Below are 17,015 nucleotides of genomic sequence, written 5' to 3'. Positions count from 1 at the left end.
TGTAAATAAAATGATGCTTTTCCATGATACAGTTCTAGCACGACTCAGCTCTACTCGGTTTGATATCAGACCATGTCGTGGAAAAGCGGCACATGTTACAATCTGCAGTCTCACCAGCAGATGTCACCATTTCTTACAAACCAGACCCTAAAAGTCATGATCCAGGACAGACTTGGGATGAGCATCTGTCTCTGCATCAAACTCACAGGAACAAAGTAGATCAAATGTTGACATATTACTTAAATTAATCTCATTTTTGGCTGGAAATAGTTTTAATTCGTACATTTTCGTGCACGTTTGCATTAGCCAGGGTTCACTCGAGAGAATAGTTGTGCAAGAGATTATTTTTTATTGACATACAGAACTGTTTCAGTTTGCATTCACAATGCTTTGAGCAAGTATCGAGTACAAATGCTGCAGTTTGTCGTCGGTAAAGCGAACGGTCACATAAGCTAGGAAGAGAAAGTTATTATCCAGACAGCCCCGGATCCCCAACATGAAGAGAACCTTGTGGTATTGCATCAATCGATCCTACGGCAGCTTGACTTTGGGAGGACGCAGCTTTCAGGAGGAGGAGGAGGAGTCACAAGACAGATTAACCGCCGTCTATGACCATCCTTATCTCCTTCTACTGATCAACCAGGACATTAGCTCAGATGGTCGATTCCTGGAATATGCTGTTGGTAGCAAGTACAAGCTTTCAGACTAATCTCCCCCCAGAGTCAAACTGGTCGCCCCCCCCACCCCCCCCCTGCCCTGCACCACCAATACCACCACCACCCCTGTCTTTAGCACAACTCAGGTTGCATCGTTGCTCGGCAACGAAGGACTTTCAGGAAGCTGTCAATCTTGTGGGAGTCCCGTCGAAAGCAGGACATCAGGAAATGGAAGTTGACTAATTTGGAAATCCGGTCCTGGCCGATTTCATTCCCTCCTCTGAAGGGAAGGAAGGAGAGGTTCTGAGCTTCCGGACCCATCTGAAAGTGGAAGGGAAGTACGTCTTTTTATTTTGTAATTTGAATGTTAAATAAAAATCAGTTGACAGGTCGTTCATCTCTACCTTCCCAGAGAGGATATCCAGACCGTCTCCCAGGTTCTTGGAGTGCTCCTGCAGCTCCTGGATCTTGTTGGATATGGCGTTCTGTGCCGGGTGCGGCAGAGTCCTGGCAGAGGCCGACAGAACCACCAGAGGGTCCAGCCAGGCTTGGAGCAGAGAGCGAGCCAGAGACAACAGGTCGGACTCCTGAGGGACGAGTCGAACAGTGAATATTACAGATTTTACACAGTGTTTCTAACTTTATTTATTTCTAAACTTTATAAACTTTGTTTTTATACAAAACCGTAGTGCTGTAATCGAAGCCGGGTGTGAACTTGTTTGATCATTTATTCGAAAGGGAATATAGTCAATAGTCAAACAGCTGGAGATGAGACGTGATCGGTCATGTGACCGCGGCCGTGAAGACGTTTGAAAACACAAGCGTGTGAGAATACGAGAGAAGTGAGACAGAGTCACTCACAGAGACTTGAAGCGTTTGCATCTTGTCGCTGGGTGTCTGCAGAGACGAGGTGTGGCACATTGAGGGACGAGGGCTCATCATCCGACCTATGGGAGGAAAATGAGAGTCCTGGGAGGGAAGAGAGAGAGCGAGATAATCTCTGAAACACTCAGATACCAACATTTCTGCAAAACACAGATTATACAGTCAATATGTTTACATGATATTAATTAAGAAATGAATTACTCTGTTAGTCTGACTTAAAATGGGGGAGGGTTGCCATTTGTTTATTGTTAATTGGATATTAATAATCCCAGCCAGTATATTCTCAAGAGAGAGAGAGATAAAAGGAGCTGCACATGTTAGTCTGGCAGGGTTAGGGTTAGGGTGTGAGTGGGTTTTCTCCAGCTTCCTCCCACAGTCAAAAACATGCAATATGGGGATTAGGTCAACTGGACACTCTAAATTGACCGTGCTGTTTGTCTCTATGTGTGACCCTGTGACGGACGGGCAAACACCCAGTGACCCTCATGTGGAGGATAAATGGGTACAAAATAAAGGGATGTTAGTCTGGCTGAATCAAAGTCAGACTATCACGTCCAGATCATGTGATTGGGAGTCTACTTTCAATGGAACCAGAGCTGGACTCAAGCAGACATGAGAAGACGTGCGTCACATTTCCCTGCCCTGGCTAATACCTGCACGTAAAAGAAGAATAAATATGTATTATATATATATATATATAAATTATATATATATATAAATACAGAGAGGTACTGACCAGCTCGTGGGTGAGGGTTCTGCTGAGTGAGTGCATCCTGTCAGAGCGCTGAGAGGCGCGGTCCAGCAGGTCACTGATGGGGACGGCGCTGCATGATGTCACCACATAGAGAACTGCAGGACATGAACATCAGTTTCTCCATCATTTCAGCAACAGTTTAACAAAACGCTAACATACTGTCGAGAATGACAGTGACCACAGCGCAGGTCACAGCACTGACCTGCGCTAACAGGCCGAAGTCACGACACTATACTCTCTGGTATAATAATGAAGTAATGCAACAACGCTGAAGATGAACTTTATTATCTGTTGTTTCAGGATCATTACATGAACATACTGCTGAACTGACACAACGACATTGACTTAGATTCTGGTTTGAAATTTGAATTCATATTGAAGGAGTTTGGTTCAGAAATTCATGTTGAAAAAAGGTATTTTTTAAATGTTTTAAATTTTAGCTCAGTGGATGATCTCACCTGTGATGAAGAGTTTGCTTCCTTTGGTCCTGTGAGCCATCTCTCTCTGTCTCTCTCTCTGTCTGTCTGTCTGTCTGTCTGTCTGTCTTTGATGTTTATTTGTCTTCTCTTGGTTTCCTTCTCACTCTTTTGTTCCCCTGTTCCAGTTTACCTCTGTTTTTATAGCAGTGGGATGACGCTGCGCTAATTATTTGAACATGTTCTCTTAATGAGAAACATGATCAAGTCCACTTGAATTGATGCAGCAGTGTGTGTGTGTGTGTGTGTGTGTGTGTGTAAAGTTCCTTCCGCTCCTTAATAGAGTGGATGAATCAAAATACCTAAATTCAGTGTTTTGTAATGACTTGGCGCCATGTGACTGAATTCATTACAACATCATTTGAAGGCTGATTTCCAGGACACACCTGATCACTTTTTCTTTCCAAGACTTTTCCTTCATATAAATCTGTATCTTAAGTGTACGACACATGACATTATTTTCAGCTGTAGTGTGGAACTATGTTGACTCTCTCCGTGTCTCTCAGTGTAGCCGGGTTTAGATGCTGATAAATGTGTCTTGTTCCCACACAAGGTCTGATAGTTTTGCTTGACACAGCCTGTTTTCAGATGAAGGACACAGTGTACAAATAACGTTACAGAATGTTTGTTGATGAAGACCAAACAGAGGCAGAATTACTGCAGCTTTTAGCTCATTATTGAACCATTTAAACGTGGAATTAAAGGGCTGACTCCTACATTATTAGTTGATTTCCATCCTTCCATCCGAAGGCCAGACAGAGGTTGTATGTGAGGACACAAAGGTCTGGAACTTGTCCGTCTTGTTTGGACGTTCTCCAGTGTAATCTCCTCATGCATAACCATGTGATCACACTGATTAAAATCTGTCGCACGAGCAGATTACACGCAACGTTAATGTGAAGACGCATCACTTGAGTCCGACGGTTTGATGCTTGTGACGCAGGCGTTTGATCACACTTTACTTCCTCCTCTTCCTCTTCTTCTTACAACTTCAGCCATGGATGATGATGATGATGATGATGATGAACTTTTTAAATCCCCACTTGCTGAAAGACAACTTGGTGTTCTTGTATTTGTGGCTTTGTGAGGACCAAAAATGGTATAAATCATATGGAAAGTGGACATTTGGTCAAAGTGAGGACATTTTGGCTGGTTCCTCCCTTTTTTTAAAGGGCTTTTTAACGAGGTTAAGAACTGTTTAACACTTAGTTGTGATAGTTAAGGTTAGGGCAGCCTTTCTCAAACTGTGGGGCAGGCTCCCCTGGGGGGGCATGGAGGCTTTGCAGGGGGGGCGCGAGTTCTATTTTGGATTTTTTTTAAGTCCTAACTAACTTTTGGTGTCGTGGTAACCCAGACTCATTTTAGTGACGTAGAAAATACGACGACGCATAGCTCAGTCTTGGATTCACGGTTGTGTCTCAAAACATTGGCAAAATAAATCTAGCTTCTTAGCTTCCTACAAGGAAACCACACACGGTCACAAGAGGAGTTAAAACGAAAAAATGTTATTTGCACAGCACATTATTGATCTTGTTAAGGTATTCTTTGTTATTGAAATGTATTTATTGTTTAAAAAATGACATTTTTATTTAAAAACTGCTTTCTCAGGAAGCAGTATTGAGGTTATCTGTATTGCTAAAGCAAACATGTTATTTACACAGCAAATTATTGACAGAAAAGTGAAACATTTGTTCTAATATTGATGTTTCTTTCAATAAATGTAATATTTGACACATTATTACAATTCTGTGAGAGTCGGGGAACCATGTTTGAGAACCATGCATTATGTCTATGAGGGTCCTCACTATGAATGAAGGGCAAACGTGTGTGTGTGTGTGCAGAGTCAGAAGAAGAAGACGAAGGAGAAAGAAATGGGACACGCAGGGGACAATTCTGTGCATAGTCAGTGTTTTATCAGCTGAGACACTGAGACATGTCCCCCAGTCCTCCACCAGGCACACACACAGTAACACACTGTGTCCACTATACATTCAACACTATAGTTGTTGCATTCCTGCCTCAAACTTCCTTCTATTTCTTCCTCTCTTTCCTCGGCCCTCCCCTCCCCTCCCCCACGCTGCCTTTCACCTCCAGCCCATACATGTGTGCGTACATAGTGTGCTCACATGCACACACATGTACACACACGCACACACAGCTGTAAAGCGGAGCTACACACCCCCTTTTCAAGGAGAGAGAGAGCACACTCAGCTCACAGGACCCTGAAAGCCCACTCTGGTGATTCCTGCACACACTGAGACTCCAGACCAGGACCGAGACGTCCCACCTGCACCTGTACATCGGTAGGAATGACTAAAACTTTGTCTTTTGACTGATCCAGACTCATGTGCTGGGGGGGTTTGTGCACATGAAAGCTACTGCTGCTTCTGAAAGGACATGATGTTCCTTTTCGTCCCAGAGCACATGGGACTCACTTTGTCTTTCCCATTCAATCATTAACTTGACAGATAATCTGCTTTTTGAACATAAAAACCTGTCTGATGTAGACACTGTGTTAGTGCTTTATATTATTATTTCCTGCTGTTTTTGTTTTATGCATGAACATGACGAAGAGTTTTTTGGGGGGTTTTTTTTCTTCCTCCTGCAGGGAGTTAATTGCTTGACCTTTGATGCTAATGTAATTTAGGCCCTGCACACTTTTTCCTTCTTTATGGAACATGAATAACTTAATGAAACAAATAACTTAAATTGTAAGAGCAGAACTAAAATATCGTCTTACAGCAAATTAATCAGTGAAAGTAATCGCACTTTTTTCTTTTTTTAAAAAAAGTTTTCAGTGTGACTTTCAAGTTTGTTTTCAAGGACAAACTGCTCAGTGCAGCCACTATTTCACTTATATTTAAGTGATAAAAATATATAAATTTATATTGTACTGCCTATAAGAAACAGTAACACGTGACTGTTGTACTTTCACTGGGTTTTGTTTAGTTTGCTGTGAGTTCCACTCCCTGACCTCTGATGCATGGCTGGCTGCCATGTGCTGTCACAGTTGTACCCAGATGTTGCCACTAGGTGGCAGACTTCAGAGGACGGTTGATAATGTCGCCTCTCTTTCACTCACTCACACACACACACACACACACACACATTAAACCACCCAGATCAAGTAAACTGAAGTCTTTAATTTTATTTATTTCACAGAATTTTAAGATGATATTACATCACTGAAATTGTGATATGAATTATTTGATAAAGATAAAACGGTGTTATGCAGAGCAGCAGGAATCCACTGCTCTTCAGGTGAGACTTTTGGGGTTTTTCAAACTATATAACATGTCAGTTTTGATTAAAAAAAAACAACAGTACCACTTATGGCTCATTTCTCTCTCATGATATCTGTTAAAATAATGATTTTTTGTTTTCCTGCACATAACATGCAGCTCTATTTCTTTTAAACCAACTGTTTGAAGTCACTGAAAGCAACAAACCTGTCCACACACGTCCCTCCTTCTGTTTTCTCCTAACCCTCAAAAAAATCTCCCACCTTTGACCTTCAGTCCAGGTCACTGGCCTCACTCTTGCCCCCCCCTCCTCCTCCTGCAGCCCCTGCAGGCTCTGCACGCACGTGTGCTGCCCTCTCACATGTTTATCTCCTCCCACCTCCCCTCCCCTCTCCTCCCACCAACTCACTCTCATCTCCACTGTCTCTCTCTGTGTCTCTGTTGGTGGCGCTGGGATCCATTGGCATTCGAACCGGACAGGACACGCAACCCTCAACGCACGCACGCACAGCAGCACCGCAGTCATGTCGGACTCTGAGACCGCCGCCGCCCCCGCCGAGGCCCCCGTCCCTGCCGCTTGTGCCAGCATCAAGGCCGACCTGGACAAATGGTGGGTGATGGTGTGCATGAATGAATGAATGAATGAATGAAAGAGTGACTCTCAGGGAGCTCCATCACTGCATGTGTCACAAGTTCTCAGGCTTTTAAAATATTCATTCTTTCTAAAGAAGCTGTCAGCAGTGAGGAGCTTCAGCGTTACAAATGAAGACGGCGTCATGGTCCAAGCTTGGAGCTCAGATTGTTTTTAAAGTCCTGAGCAGATTTAACTTTAAAACACAGGTTTTTCAGGGAGGGATCAGCGGTTTTTAAACTGGAGGACGACAGCATCCCAAATACGCCACGCTAAAATGGAGTCTCTTTGGTGACTGTTGGAGGTTAGAGCAGGAAAATCTTCTCCTAAACTGTTGAGATGTTTTGAATCCTGGTGCAGAGGGCAAAGGTTATGAAAACCAGGGTTTTTTCTTTGTGGGGTAAAAAAAAATGATGTGAGGGCTAATGATTAGTGGCAGGAGGGCGATGTTTCATTCTCATCCGCACGCATGGATGAAGTCTGGGAATCCGCTTGCGTCACTAGCCTCCTTTTTCCCACAATACCTTGCGATGGCTTGGTCCCTCAGTCCCCCGCCATCTCCCATCGCCTGGTGTTAAGTCAACAGCTCGTGGATGACGACTCGCGCTCACTGTGTGCGTGCGTGTGTTTTTAAATATTAAACCTTTCTCTATATTAAAGTGTTTTTTGGGCTGGAATCAGGCAGAGCTGAGCCGTTATGGCCTCAGATCTCATCAGCAGTCAGTCAATATTTAGTGCATTAACATACTGTGATACAGTATTTTGATTATAACTCTGTTATATTAACATATTTGATATTAAATTAAATTATTGCTCAGTTTTAGTGTCAGGTTTAGGGGAGGAGTGATTGTCCTCTCAGCGTGTGTGTAAGTGTTGATAAGGTGTCGTCATGAGTGTGAAACCTGTCGATAAGGCAGTGGGTGGAGGGAGGGAGGGCGGGGCCTCAGCATGTTCTAACTTTTACTCTCCCACTCGTATTTAATTTTTAGTGCACAGACTTGTTAGTTTGACATAAACTAATGTGTCTAATCTGCAGCTTGTTTAAGTCTAAGTTGGTCTCCACTGAGACCTCAGACCAACAGTTAGGTTGTCAAAGAAGTGCACAACAGTGGCTTCTCACTGATAAGGCGTCCTGTCACTCGTGTCGTGTGTCATGGTTTGATCATGTGAGCTGAAACTGACCTTGACAGGTTGCACAAGCAGGAGCTCACAGCACTTTTTAAACTGCTGGCAGCTGCTAAGCTGAGGGCCATAGTGGCCCCTCACACTATAGGCTCTATAAGTGTGTGTGTGTATGGTTTGAGTTGCATGTATCTGCATCGTTACATAACGGACAGTCCTTTCTTTCCATGTGTGTAGAAGCAACAGTGTGTGTGTGTGTTTGTCCACTCTGGGCTTCTGTAGAAACAAACTCCTACTGTATATTTAAAGGTAAAGGCTCATTCTAAGCCACCAAAACCACAATTGTCAGGTTATTATAGAAAATAATAATGGTGATTTTCAAGAGTCTCCACTGATGTTTCCTTTTCTTATTTTATTAACTTTACTTATAAAATTAGCTTTTTTATATAGTGCATTTCATACTCAATGTGCTTTACATGAAACAAACATGTAATAGTAAGAATTGGAAACAAATAATATTAAGACATGCAATTTGAGAAATAAAAACAATTGAGAAATAAAAAACAAAGTTACAGAACAATGGAAAAAGAGTGAAATTAAATAAGGTTGCAGCACAAAATAATGATTTGCTTCCACATCATTAAAAGTACATGCAGTGAAAATGAAAGATTCTAATTTAAGTGCTTTGAAAGAGCTCAGTCGTAAGTGTTTTTATCCTGGATTTAAAAATGTTAAATCACCTTTATTTTATAATCTGTTTGCCGTTACTTATTATTTTTGTATAATTGTCATTTGTTTTCACTGAACTTCATGAAAACAGCAGAATAAAGCAAATAACGTTCACTATTGTTACACTTTTGTCAAACAAGTATCAAACGAGCAGTTCAGAACCACGAACAGTTAAATGTAAAGTAAGATCTGTGTCGCTGTGATCGTTATCATTGCAAACCTGAACACTACTTTACTTACTTCCTCTTTAAGAAGTGTAGTAGTAAGACATTAAATGACAGCCATAACTGAGTCACCCTTGGGAGTTTATTTCCTTTTTAAGTTTTATATAGTGAACTACTGTATATGCAAGTTTCCTGTCTCGTTATTCAAGTCAAAACTCTTCAAATATTCTTGTACAGTACGCAGTTTCTTCCTCTCACCACCTGTGTGATGATGAATGCCTGTACATATGTTTGAAGGCGGCTCAGTCTGGACACGCTGTATTTAATTCCAGTCAAACTGTACATGGCTGACGCTGTGTAATCAACACCAGCGCGCACACACACACACACACACACACAGTATATATAGACACCTTTTAAAAGCCCCGCAGACAGGAGAGTCCATGGGTGAGACTGTATGTGCAGGATACCATGACATGTTCCCTGCTATAGATACGTTACTGCTGCACCTCACACCGGCTACTGTTACCCAGCCACACACACATAGTGACGGCCATGTTGTGCCTCAGGCCCTCATGTCGTGGTCATTCATGTCTTCATCTTCCTCAGACGTGATCCATTTTTGACATTTTTGTTTTTATTGTTCTCTTTAAAAAGTTGCAGTAGTAATGACCTTGTCAAGGTCACATTAGTAAATGTGTGCACCAGGCCGTACAGTGAGCTTTTGCAAGAGGGTAACGCGTGTGTCTTTGATTTCTTTTCTTTGTACAAGTGAATAAATGCATGTTTTAGTTTTAGACATTTCACATGTAATGCAGTAGAGTTGAATCAGTGAATGTAGTTTTCTAGTAGTAAAATCCAAGAACAATGGTGAACTGTAGGGCAGTGAAAAATACCTGAAAACACGAGTTAATCTCCAATATTTTTCAACGAAACGTCTAAAATCTCAATATTTAACAGAAGTCTGGTGCGTTTAGTGACTTTTAGTCGTAAACATCTCATTCTACAGACTGAAGGGAACAACATATATCACACACTAATCATTTTAAATGTTTTTTTGAATGAAAATAAGAAAAATGATGTAAAAACGTTCCCATTCCCTTTGACACTGCAAATGATGCTGCAGCCCAAGTGTCTGTGTCATGCAGGAAGCACTGAACTCATCTTCTAATGAGTCACCTGACCAAAGTGTAAATGTATACAGTACAGTGCCATATATAAGTTGTTGAGCTAATGTTTACCTCGTACAGTACTGTATGTTCTCTCTACTCTTCTGTAGTTAACGTGTTGGCTGGAGGTGATAAAACCTTCCATGATCTCAAACACAGGTGCAGTAACAGGCCAGTGAAACATGGACTCACTGACTGAGGCACAGAGGGATAGATTATATCAGTGATTATTAGTTACCAAGCACTATGGCCCACTCGGCCTTAATCACATGATCACTTGACTAATGTTTGGCCTCTGCATCGTGCTGCACCTGCTCGGTGATCTATTATGCATGTCTGTCTCAGAGGATCGACTCTAAAGCTCGTTCAGGCCTAAATAATTCAGCCTTCATTTCCTGACGACGATGATGTGACGATGACGTCATTAATCCGAGCTGAATGTGCTGACGATGCACGATGGTGCTCGACCGTCTTAGATCAGCGGACGTTTCCACGTCGCGCTGCGTGCGTTTGACCCGTTAACGGGAAGAATTGACTGTATGTGTTAATATTGAATCATCGTTGTTTTAAATGGAACATAAAGTAGATTGAGTCTGGATTTGGCCAAATGATTAGGCTCCAGCTGAGAACCCGCTTCATGGTTGCCATGACAACTGGGCCTCACCCCATGACCCTGTAATATGACCTGGCTCAGTCGGGCTCTCTCCTGGGATATTGCGTGATGGCTCTAATAGTGTTGATGTCATTGCCCCGCCCCCCGCCTTCTGTGCATGCGAGCGTCGCCGCTCTGTTTGCATGTGATGTACGCGTCTACATGTGATGTACACGTATGTGCTTCTCCCTCAGTGAGGCTGATGTGAGACAGATATTGATGCTTTAGCAACAAACAGTACGTGAAGCAACAAATCGACTCGCCCCTGTTACAATGCAACATAATTTGGCACAATTTAACTCAAAAATAACTGAAAATTATTTATAAGTTACAGATGGTGAGGTGTTTTTTTTATTTCCTCCACATGAAAGTGACATTTTACTTCACATATTTGTTTCAATACAATTATATCATTTAGGTTTTTGAACAGAATAGAATGACTTTTTTTGAAGTTGTCACACCAATAAAATGATAGACAATAAAAATGTACATTTTATTATCATGTAGCTTATTCATACGTTTGTGCAAAAAGTGATTTTTTTTTTTTTTTTTTTTTTCCAGTTGCTCAGATTTAGAATAGAATTACCTTTATTGTCATTTGATTGCATACAAGGAAATTGCAGTGCAATTCCTTTGGTGCATAAGAAATAAATTCAATTAAAATTAAAACAATGAAGGGGGAAAAATGTAATAAAAAAAATATAAGCTCGATGCATGGAAGAGGAGAATGAAGTGGTGCGATTACTTTTCTGTGGTATTGATAGTTATGATAAATATAAATAACACTTGTATGGTATTGCACGTGGTAAACGGAAGATGTAACGACATAATAACGTAACAGACGCAGAAATAAGTTGGTGCATTATTCACTCAAGAAGCACATGATGATGTGACACACACTCGGTGGCTCCCACTTTTCATCGCTCCAGCCTCGAGATAATCTGCAGCTGCCAGCTGTGAGTTACATCACTGAAGGGCATTAAGCCACAATATCAGAGATGAAGTAGCAGAGGTGACCGAGTTTATCATGTTAAAAAGGTTTGACTACTGGACCAAAACATCCCATCATCAGCCAATACCAGGGTTTTTCTTTCTACTTTATTCTAATCTTTCAAGTCACTCTTGACAAGAATGTCACATTTAAGAGATTACGGTCTTAAAACTCATCTTTGACTCAGTTCATCTTTTTTCAGAATATACTTCTCTGAATATATATCAAAGGTTCATTTCAAGATAACAAAGACATAAGTATGGATTTTCTTTGTGACGATAAATCATTTCTCTTGGTAGAAGAGCTACATTAGCATCTGCTAACATGGCACACCTCCGACACCTTGAATGCGTCTCAGACCTCCTTGGAGTGGTTAACTCCCTGCAGGACTGTGAGGTCTGCATATCAGCTTCTCCTTGTCGTTCCTAAAATAGGTGGAAAGATTGAGAGGTGACAAAGTCTCGGACCTGCCACTCAAACTGTGGCATGAGCTTCTTTCTCATGTCATGACTCCAAAGTCTAGTTTTAAAACTCACCTTTTCTCCTTGACTTCTGTCTCTTTTAGTCTTTATGTCTTTTCATGTATTTTAATGTCTTACTGTATTTTAGTTTCCTATGTTCCGCAATCTCTTATAAATGTGCTTTATAATTAAAGTGGATTGGATAATCATGCAGGCTGTAGAACCTTTTTTGGCTTTTCAGACACCATTTTGATGAAAGATTATAGTCTGTACATTTCAACTTTTTTATTACAGTTAAGGAAATTCTATTATCAGGTGAATTTTCAGTGTGAGGCAGCAACAACCAGGACTATTCTGTTTGAATGATCTCTTGTTACAGCTGCACAGATGTCAAATGAGATCAAATAAAAAGCCGTAACAGTGAGTAGTGATGGTCGGTGCAGGCTTTATTCTCTCTAAATCCCTCATGCGCTGGTATGTGCTACAGAGATTACTCCACCATCGTGGTGGGAAATCACCACAAATGTATTTATTCTAGGAGAAGGCTCCTGCTCTCCGGTCCTCTGCTCAGCTGAGGAGGGGATTGGAGGACGAGCAGAGAGACGTCATGATGTGGACGGGTGGAGCCGGTGGAAGAGTGAAACCCCTCCCCCTCCCTGTGCACTCTTGCCTCTGTGACGTGTTGTTACGTTATCATGCAGTGTCCTATCAAACGGTCTCTGTATCACTCTCCCCTCGCGTTCACTCCGTCTTCCTCTGCCTATTTTCGCTCTCTCCCTCTTTCACTCCATCACCCTAATGCAGTGTGACAGTGTTTTCAGCCTCGGCTCTGTTTCTTTTTTCACTCTTCATCCTGTTGTGTTGCAGCCTCCACTCTTTCACTCCTTTTTTTTTTTTTTTGACTGTCACTGAAATGATGTTAAAAAAACCTGTTTACACACGAAACAAGCATGTGTTTTGTCAGCAGGTTTGTCCGTCTGCCAGGTCGGGTTACACAAATATTAAAGCAACACCGTGGAGCTCTTGTGCATGTGGTGTTGCCACAGCAAACATGACCAACACTGACTTTTGCTGACTTTTTAAAGTCTCTCCATACTTGATGTTTTCCGTGTCGGACTACGACGAGGGTCTGACTAATAATAAGTAGCACGTTACACTGTTTGTCCTTAAATTAATGACATATTTAAACGTGGATTTTCTTGTTGCAGTGTGGCAGAGAAGGGAGCCGAGGGCTGCAAGGATCTGATGGAGGCCTTCGCTGCTTGTGTGAAGAGCGCAGCAGAGGCGACGTCGTGAGGAAGTTGCTCTACAACTTCCGATGTCCCTCAATTTGGTGATTCATTGATGCTATTTATTGTTTTGCTGTTACCTCTGTTCAAAAAGCTAAATTTGCCGCGGAAGTTTGTGTTCGGTTACCTCGTGTTCTGCTACACGTGTCTGATACGGAGGAAAAGAAGCTCTTAAAGCGCCTGTACCTCCAAAACAGAAGCAAATGAATAAGGAAATAATGAACTAGTGTTACACTTGTAGGAATGAATGAATGAATGAATGAATGAATGAATGAAACCTCTAACACGCCTCTCCGCTCACCTCCAGGTCCACTGCACTGAGTCCTCCAAGTTCCCAGCATTCCCTTCTGCACAACAGCACTGGACTGAACGAAAACAACAATGACGCTGATGCTGATGATGATAGTGATGCACATGGTGTTTGGGATCTGGCAGCAGTAAACCAGTTTCCTCCTCTGTCTTTAAACTTACCCCGTGTTCCTCAGTCTTACCCCTCTGTCCCCCCCCACCCTTCTCCTCCATGGGTGACATTTCCAGAGAGCCGATGGGCTGTGATGTAAATTGTCGACTTGAAATGAAATCTTATAAATGGAAATAAAAGTGAATATTGATATAAATGCATGTTTTGTGATTTCTGGCCTTGGTGTTTGATTGGAATGTGGACAAATGACGTTTGAACATGAACTCTGACCCTGCTCAGTGAAGCCTCCTTTCTTGGTCCAGTGAATTACATTTAGTAGGATTTAATGTCATTTAATTTAAAGGACCATTTCACCCAAAAAATATACAGTTTTTTACTAATTTCCTGAGATGAATGTCTCATTCCCACAAAAATGGAGCATGTTAGGATTGAAATAAATAAATAAAATTGACAAAGTTGATGTCAAAGTCACTTCCTTCAAAGAAAATAAAAGCTCTGCTCTTTGCTGTGTTTCTGTCAAGTTTTATGGGTAAAAGATCTGGAAAAAATCTAATAAAATTGGTCAAAGAATGTTAATTAAACAGTTGAGTTGTAATGATTTTAAATGTATTCTTTATTTGACCAAGTAGGGAAAAAATGGTTGACACCACGCTTTAATGTACTTTGTGTATTTGCATGTTTATTATTGCTTTTAAATTAGAATCATTTTTATGGTCTTAGAATAAGCCTTTTTATATGTATTTTACACAATAGCCTTAGTAATAGGTGTGGTTGGAATTTACTATGTGAACATAGAGCGTGGCTGACCTTAGATACAGACAGACGGACTCTGATTGGCTGCTCGGATTCAGCACCGGGGGGGTGAAATGGGACAGTTTTTGTCTTCACACCCACATGAGTCTGCTCTCGACTGTTACACAAACTGTCACTGCTGTCAGATCTGTGCATTTAAAGCCTGGAACGGTTCAATAATCAATCACTCGTAATGTAAAGTACTGAAAGGTTTTATTATTATTAAAACTCATAAACCCAGTAACATGACAACTGTATTTAAGATCTAGTTTTTCTCCTTACCTTTGTCAAAGAACAGTTGTAATATTTTATCTCACACTTTATTAAATCACCAGTAGTGAACACAAGAGGGCGCCAGAGCTAAAGTCTTCATTTACATTTAGTTTTTTGGAATGATACAGTTCTAATGAACAATGTGTTCCCTAAACATCAATGGAGGCGTGTGCGTGTGTGTGTGTGAGCATACGTGACTGGTGCAAACATGTGTGATATGGTTCCAGGAATGTTCCACTGGTATCAACATGTGAAAGGAGAAACCATGTTCCCAAAACACACACACACACACACACACACACGTTAAATCCATACATCCAAATCCATCCAAATCTGTTTGTCTATGAGCTGCATAACTCAAAAAAATAAATAAAAAAAAGAGAGATTTCAAATGGAATCGTCCAAGGAAGAACTAATTCAAATGTTTCATGATTCACATGCTGATTCTGGTCATTTTTAATTCATTCTTTACCGTGTGAGATAAAGGAGTGAATGTTTGGTGCTTTGGTGGAGCTTTGCACACTTCCCACCTTCCTCCGGTTCATTCATTCATTCATTCATTCATTCATTCACACAGACACAGACATGCAGTACAGAGCTGCACATGGCAGCACATGTTGCGGTTACATTGAGCCGACTCGGCATCTGTCAACACTCAGCAGATATACAGTACACTAGCACCTCCAGTTGCTTCACATGGTGACTGTGTAAATGCCTGAGGCAGATTCCACTGAGGGGGGGAGAGGGGGGGAGGGAGAGAGGGGGAGGGTGTTGAGCTCTCCTGCCTGACTCTGCAGATCAGAGCTTAAAGGCCAAGGGTTGAAAGGAATTGGATTGCACTGAACCACTGTGTGGTTATCAGGGTTCTGCGTGTGTGAGTAACAAGCAGGAGGAAGTTGTTCATGAAAACACAACACGTCATTATTCCAATGTGTTTAATACACAGCAATCTATAAGAGAATAACTACAACTATTGATAGCGAGACACACATCGGACACTTCTAAAAAAAACAGCATTTTTAATGTGTATATACACTATTTATGCAGTTATATCCATTATTTAGGGTCAAAGGTGACTGATCCCATTTTAAGAGGTCTTCGCTGGTGGTGGAGGTGAAAGTTCAACTCCTCTGACCTCTAGAGAGATCAGTTCAGCCACTGACACTGAAAATAGATGATCAAATTCAACGGTCATCTTAAATTCTGAGATGAAAGTTCCCATGTTGTATGAAGTGAGCTGTCAGAACTGTAGAACTTTCTATCAGGCAAAGCCACTTGTCTTTCATTCTATTTATTTGTTCATTGTTGTAATTGGTATCAAAGCACCGTTGCCTTTAAAGAGCCTTTAAGGTGCATTGTCAAAGCCATGTTTTGTTATATATTGCCTTCGTATGCAGCTTTGTAAATGTATCTATCATCAGAACCTGTACGACTTGTCGGTTTTACAACCTAACAAGGTGCTGTCTAACTACATAACTTCAAGCTGATAACTGTCTAACTGCTAACTGACGTCTGCTTAACTGTGTATGTGGAATAAACCTTCAGAAAGACAGTCGAGTTGTGCCCGCCGTACTTGTTCTGGTCACCCTTTCCAGAAGGGAGCATTGAGCTGGAAAGACCAGCCAGTAGAAATCTGGACAAGAACTGACGAGTAACGGTGCTTGAAACTTAACTAAACAGATTTTGAGTGCAATAAATAAACACCAGTCCCAGTTTTTGTCGTTTTAATTACATCAAACTCTCTCCTATTTCCAAATCCAGCATCTGAAATGACTCCCAAACTGTTTCTCCTGTCCTTCCAGAATGCTCGATTTGATTTATTGCCTCCAAAACACTCCCGGTGTCGTACACATGATTGCTAACAATATCAAACCATGTCTCAACCACCTCTATTGCGTAATTTTATGTTTATGGTTTGAAAACTTCAGTTTTCACATGATTGTAAGCCAGTGAACAAAGTGTAGTGATTCCTCTGGTACAGAAACATGAGGAAGTTAAACCTTTAATGCACAAACGTCTCCCTGAAGTACAACAACATGAGTTGTGTCTTCTGTGTCTTCTTCATAATCGATTAATAATCTGTCCATTATTCTCTCGATTAATCGAGTAATCATTGAAAAGAAAGGCCTGAAAAATATTGATCCACAAACCAAAATGATTCAGTTTTAATGATATCTTTGTTATTTGGAGCAAAGAAATTAAGAAAATATTCACATTAAAGAAGCTGAAAAACCACAGAAACTGGGTTTAATTTTTTAGAAAATACTCCAATCGAATAATTGATTATTAAAATAGTTGGAGATTCATT

At 41.2% G+C, this 17,015-nt stretch overlaps 1 protein-coding gene and 1 long non-coding RNA gene across 3 annotated transcripts; one reads left to right on the top strand and one right to left on the bottom strand.

Moving 5' to 3' along the window:
* Window positions 1-788: 788 nt before the first annotated feature.
* On the bottom strand, window positions 789-2,794 carry prl (prolactin). The gene is made up of 5 exons (XM_044051444.1): window positions 2,754-2,794; window positions 2,278-2,390; window positions 1,518-1,625; window positions 1,061-1,243; window positions 789-977 (listed from the first exon to the last, which is right to left on the bottom strand). The coding sequence occupies exons 1-5, from the start codon at window positions 2,791-2,793 to the stop codon at window positions 789-791; spliced, it is 633 nt and encodes a 210-aa protein (XP_043907379.1). The 5' UTR covers window position 2,794.
* LOC122785576 lies at window positions 980-13,838 on the top strand. 2 transcript variants are annotated; one of them, XR_006362303.1, is made up of 6 exons: window positions 980-994; window positions 1,069-1,234; window positions 4,866-5,074; window positions 6,494-6,623; window positions 13,141-13,265; window positions 13,529-13,838. It is a non-coding gene; the product is annotated as an uncharacterized LOC122785576 (long non-coding RNA). The 2 variants fall into 2 exon arrangements; XR_006362302.1 differs by lacking the exons at window positions 980-994; window positions 1,069-1,234; window positions 4,866-5,074 and having other exon boundaries at window positions 6,417-6,623.
* The last annotated feature ends 3,177 nt before the right edge of the window (window positions 13,839-17,015 follow it).

This window comes from Solea senegalensis, linkage group LG19, assembly GCF_019176455.1.
Source record: "Solea senegalensis isolate Sse05_10M linkage group LG19, IFAPA_SoseM_1, whole genome shotgun sequence".
NCBI lineage: Eukaryota > Metazoa > Chordata > Actinopteri > Pleuronectiformes > Soleidae > Solea > Solea senegalensis.
This window is presented reverse-complemented; position numbering and strand designations above follow the sequence as displayed.

Bases quoted from the DNA above. Each gene is read 5' to 3' on its own strand.
- prl (XM_044051444.1), bottom strand. From the start codon at position 2,793: ATGGCTCACAGGACCAAAGGAAGCAAACTCTTCATCACAG. The intron at 2,391-2,753 runs GTGAGATCATCC...CATGTCCTGCAG, and splicing joins AAGCAAACTCTTCATCACAG to TTCTCTATGTGGTGACATCA. The intron at 978-1,060 runs GTAGAGATGAAC...TTCCACTTTCAG, and splicing joins TGGATATCCTCTCTGGGAAG to ATGGGTCCGGAAGCTCAGAA.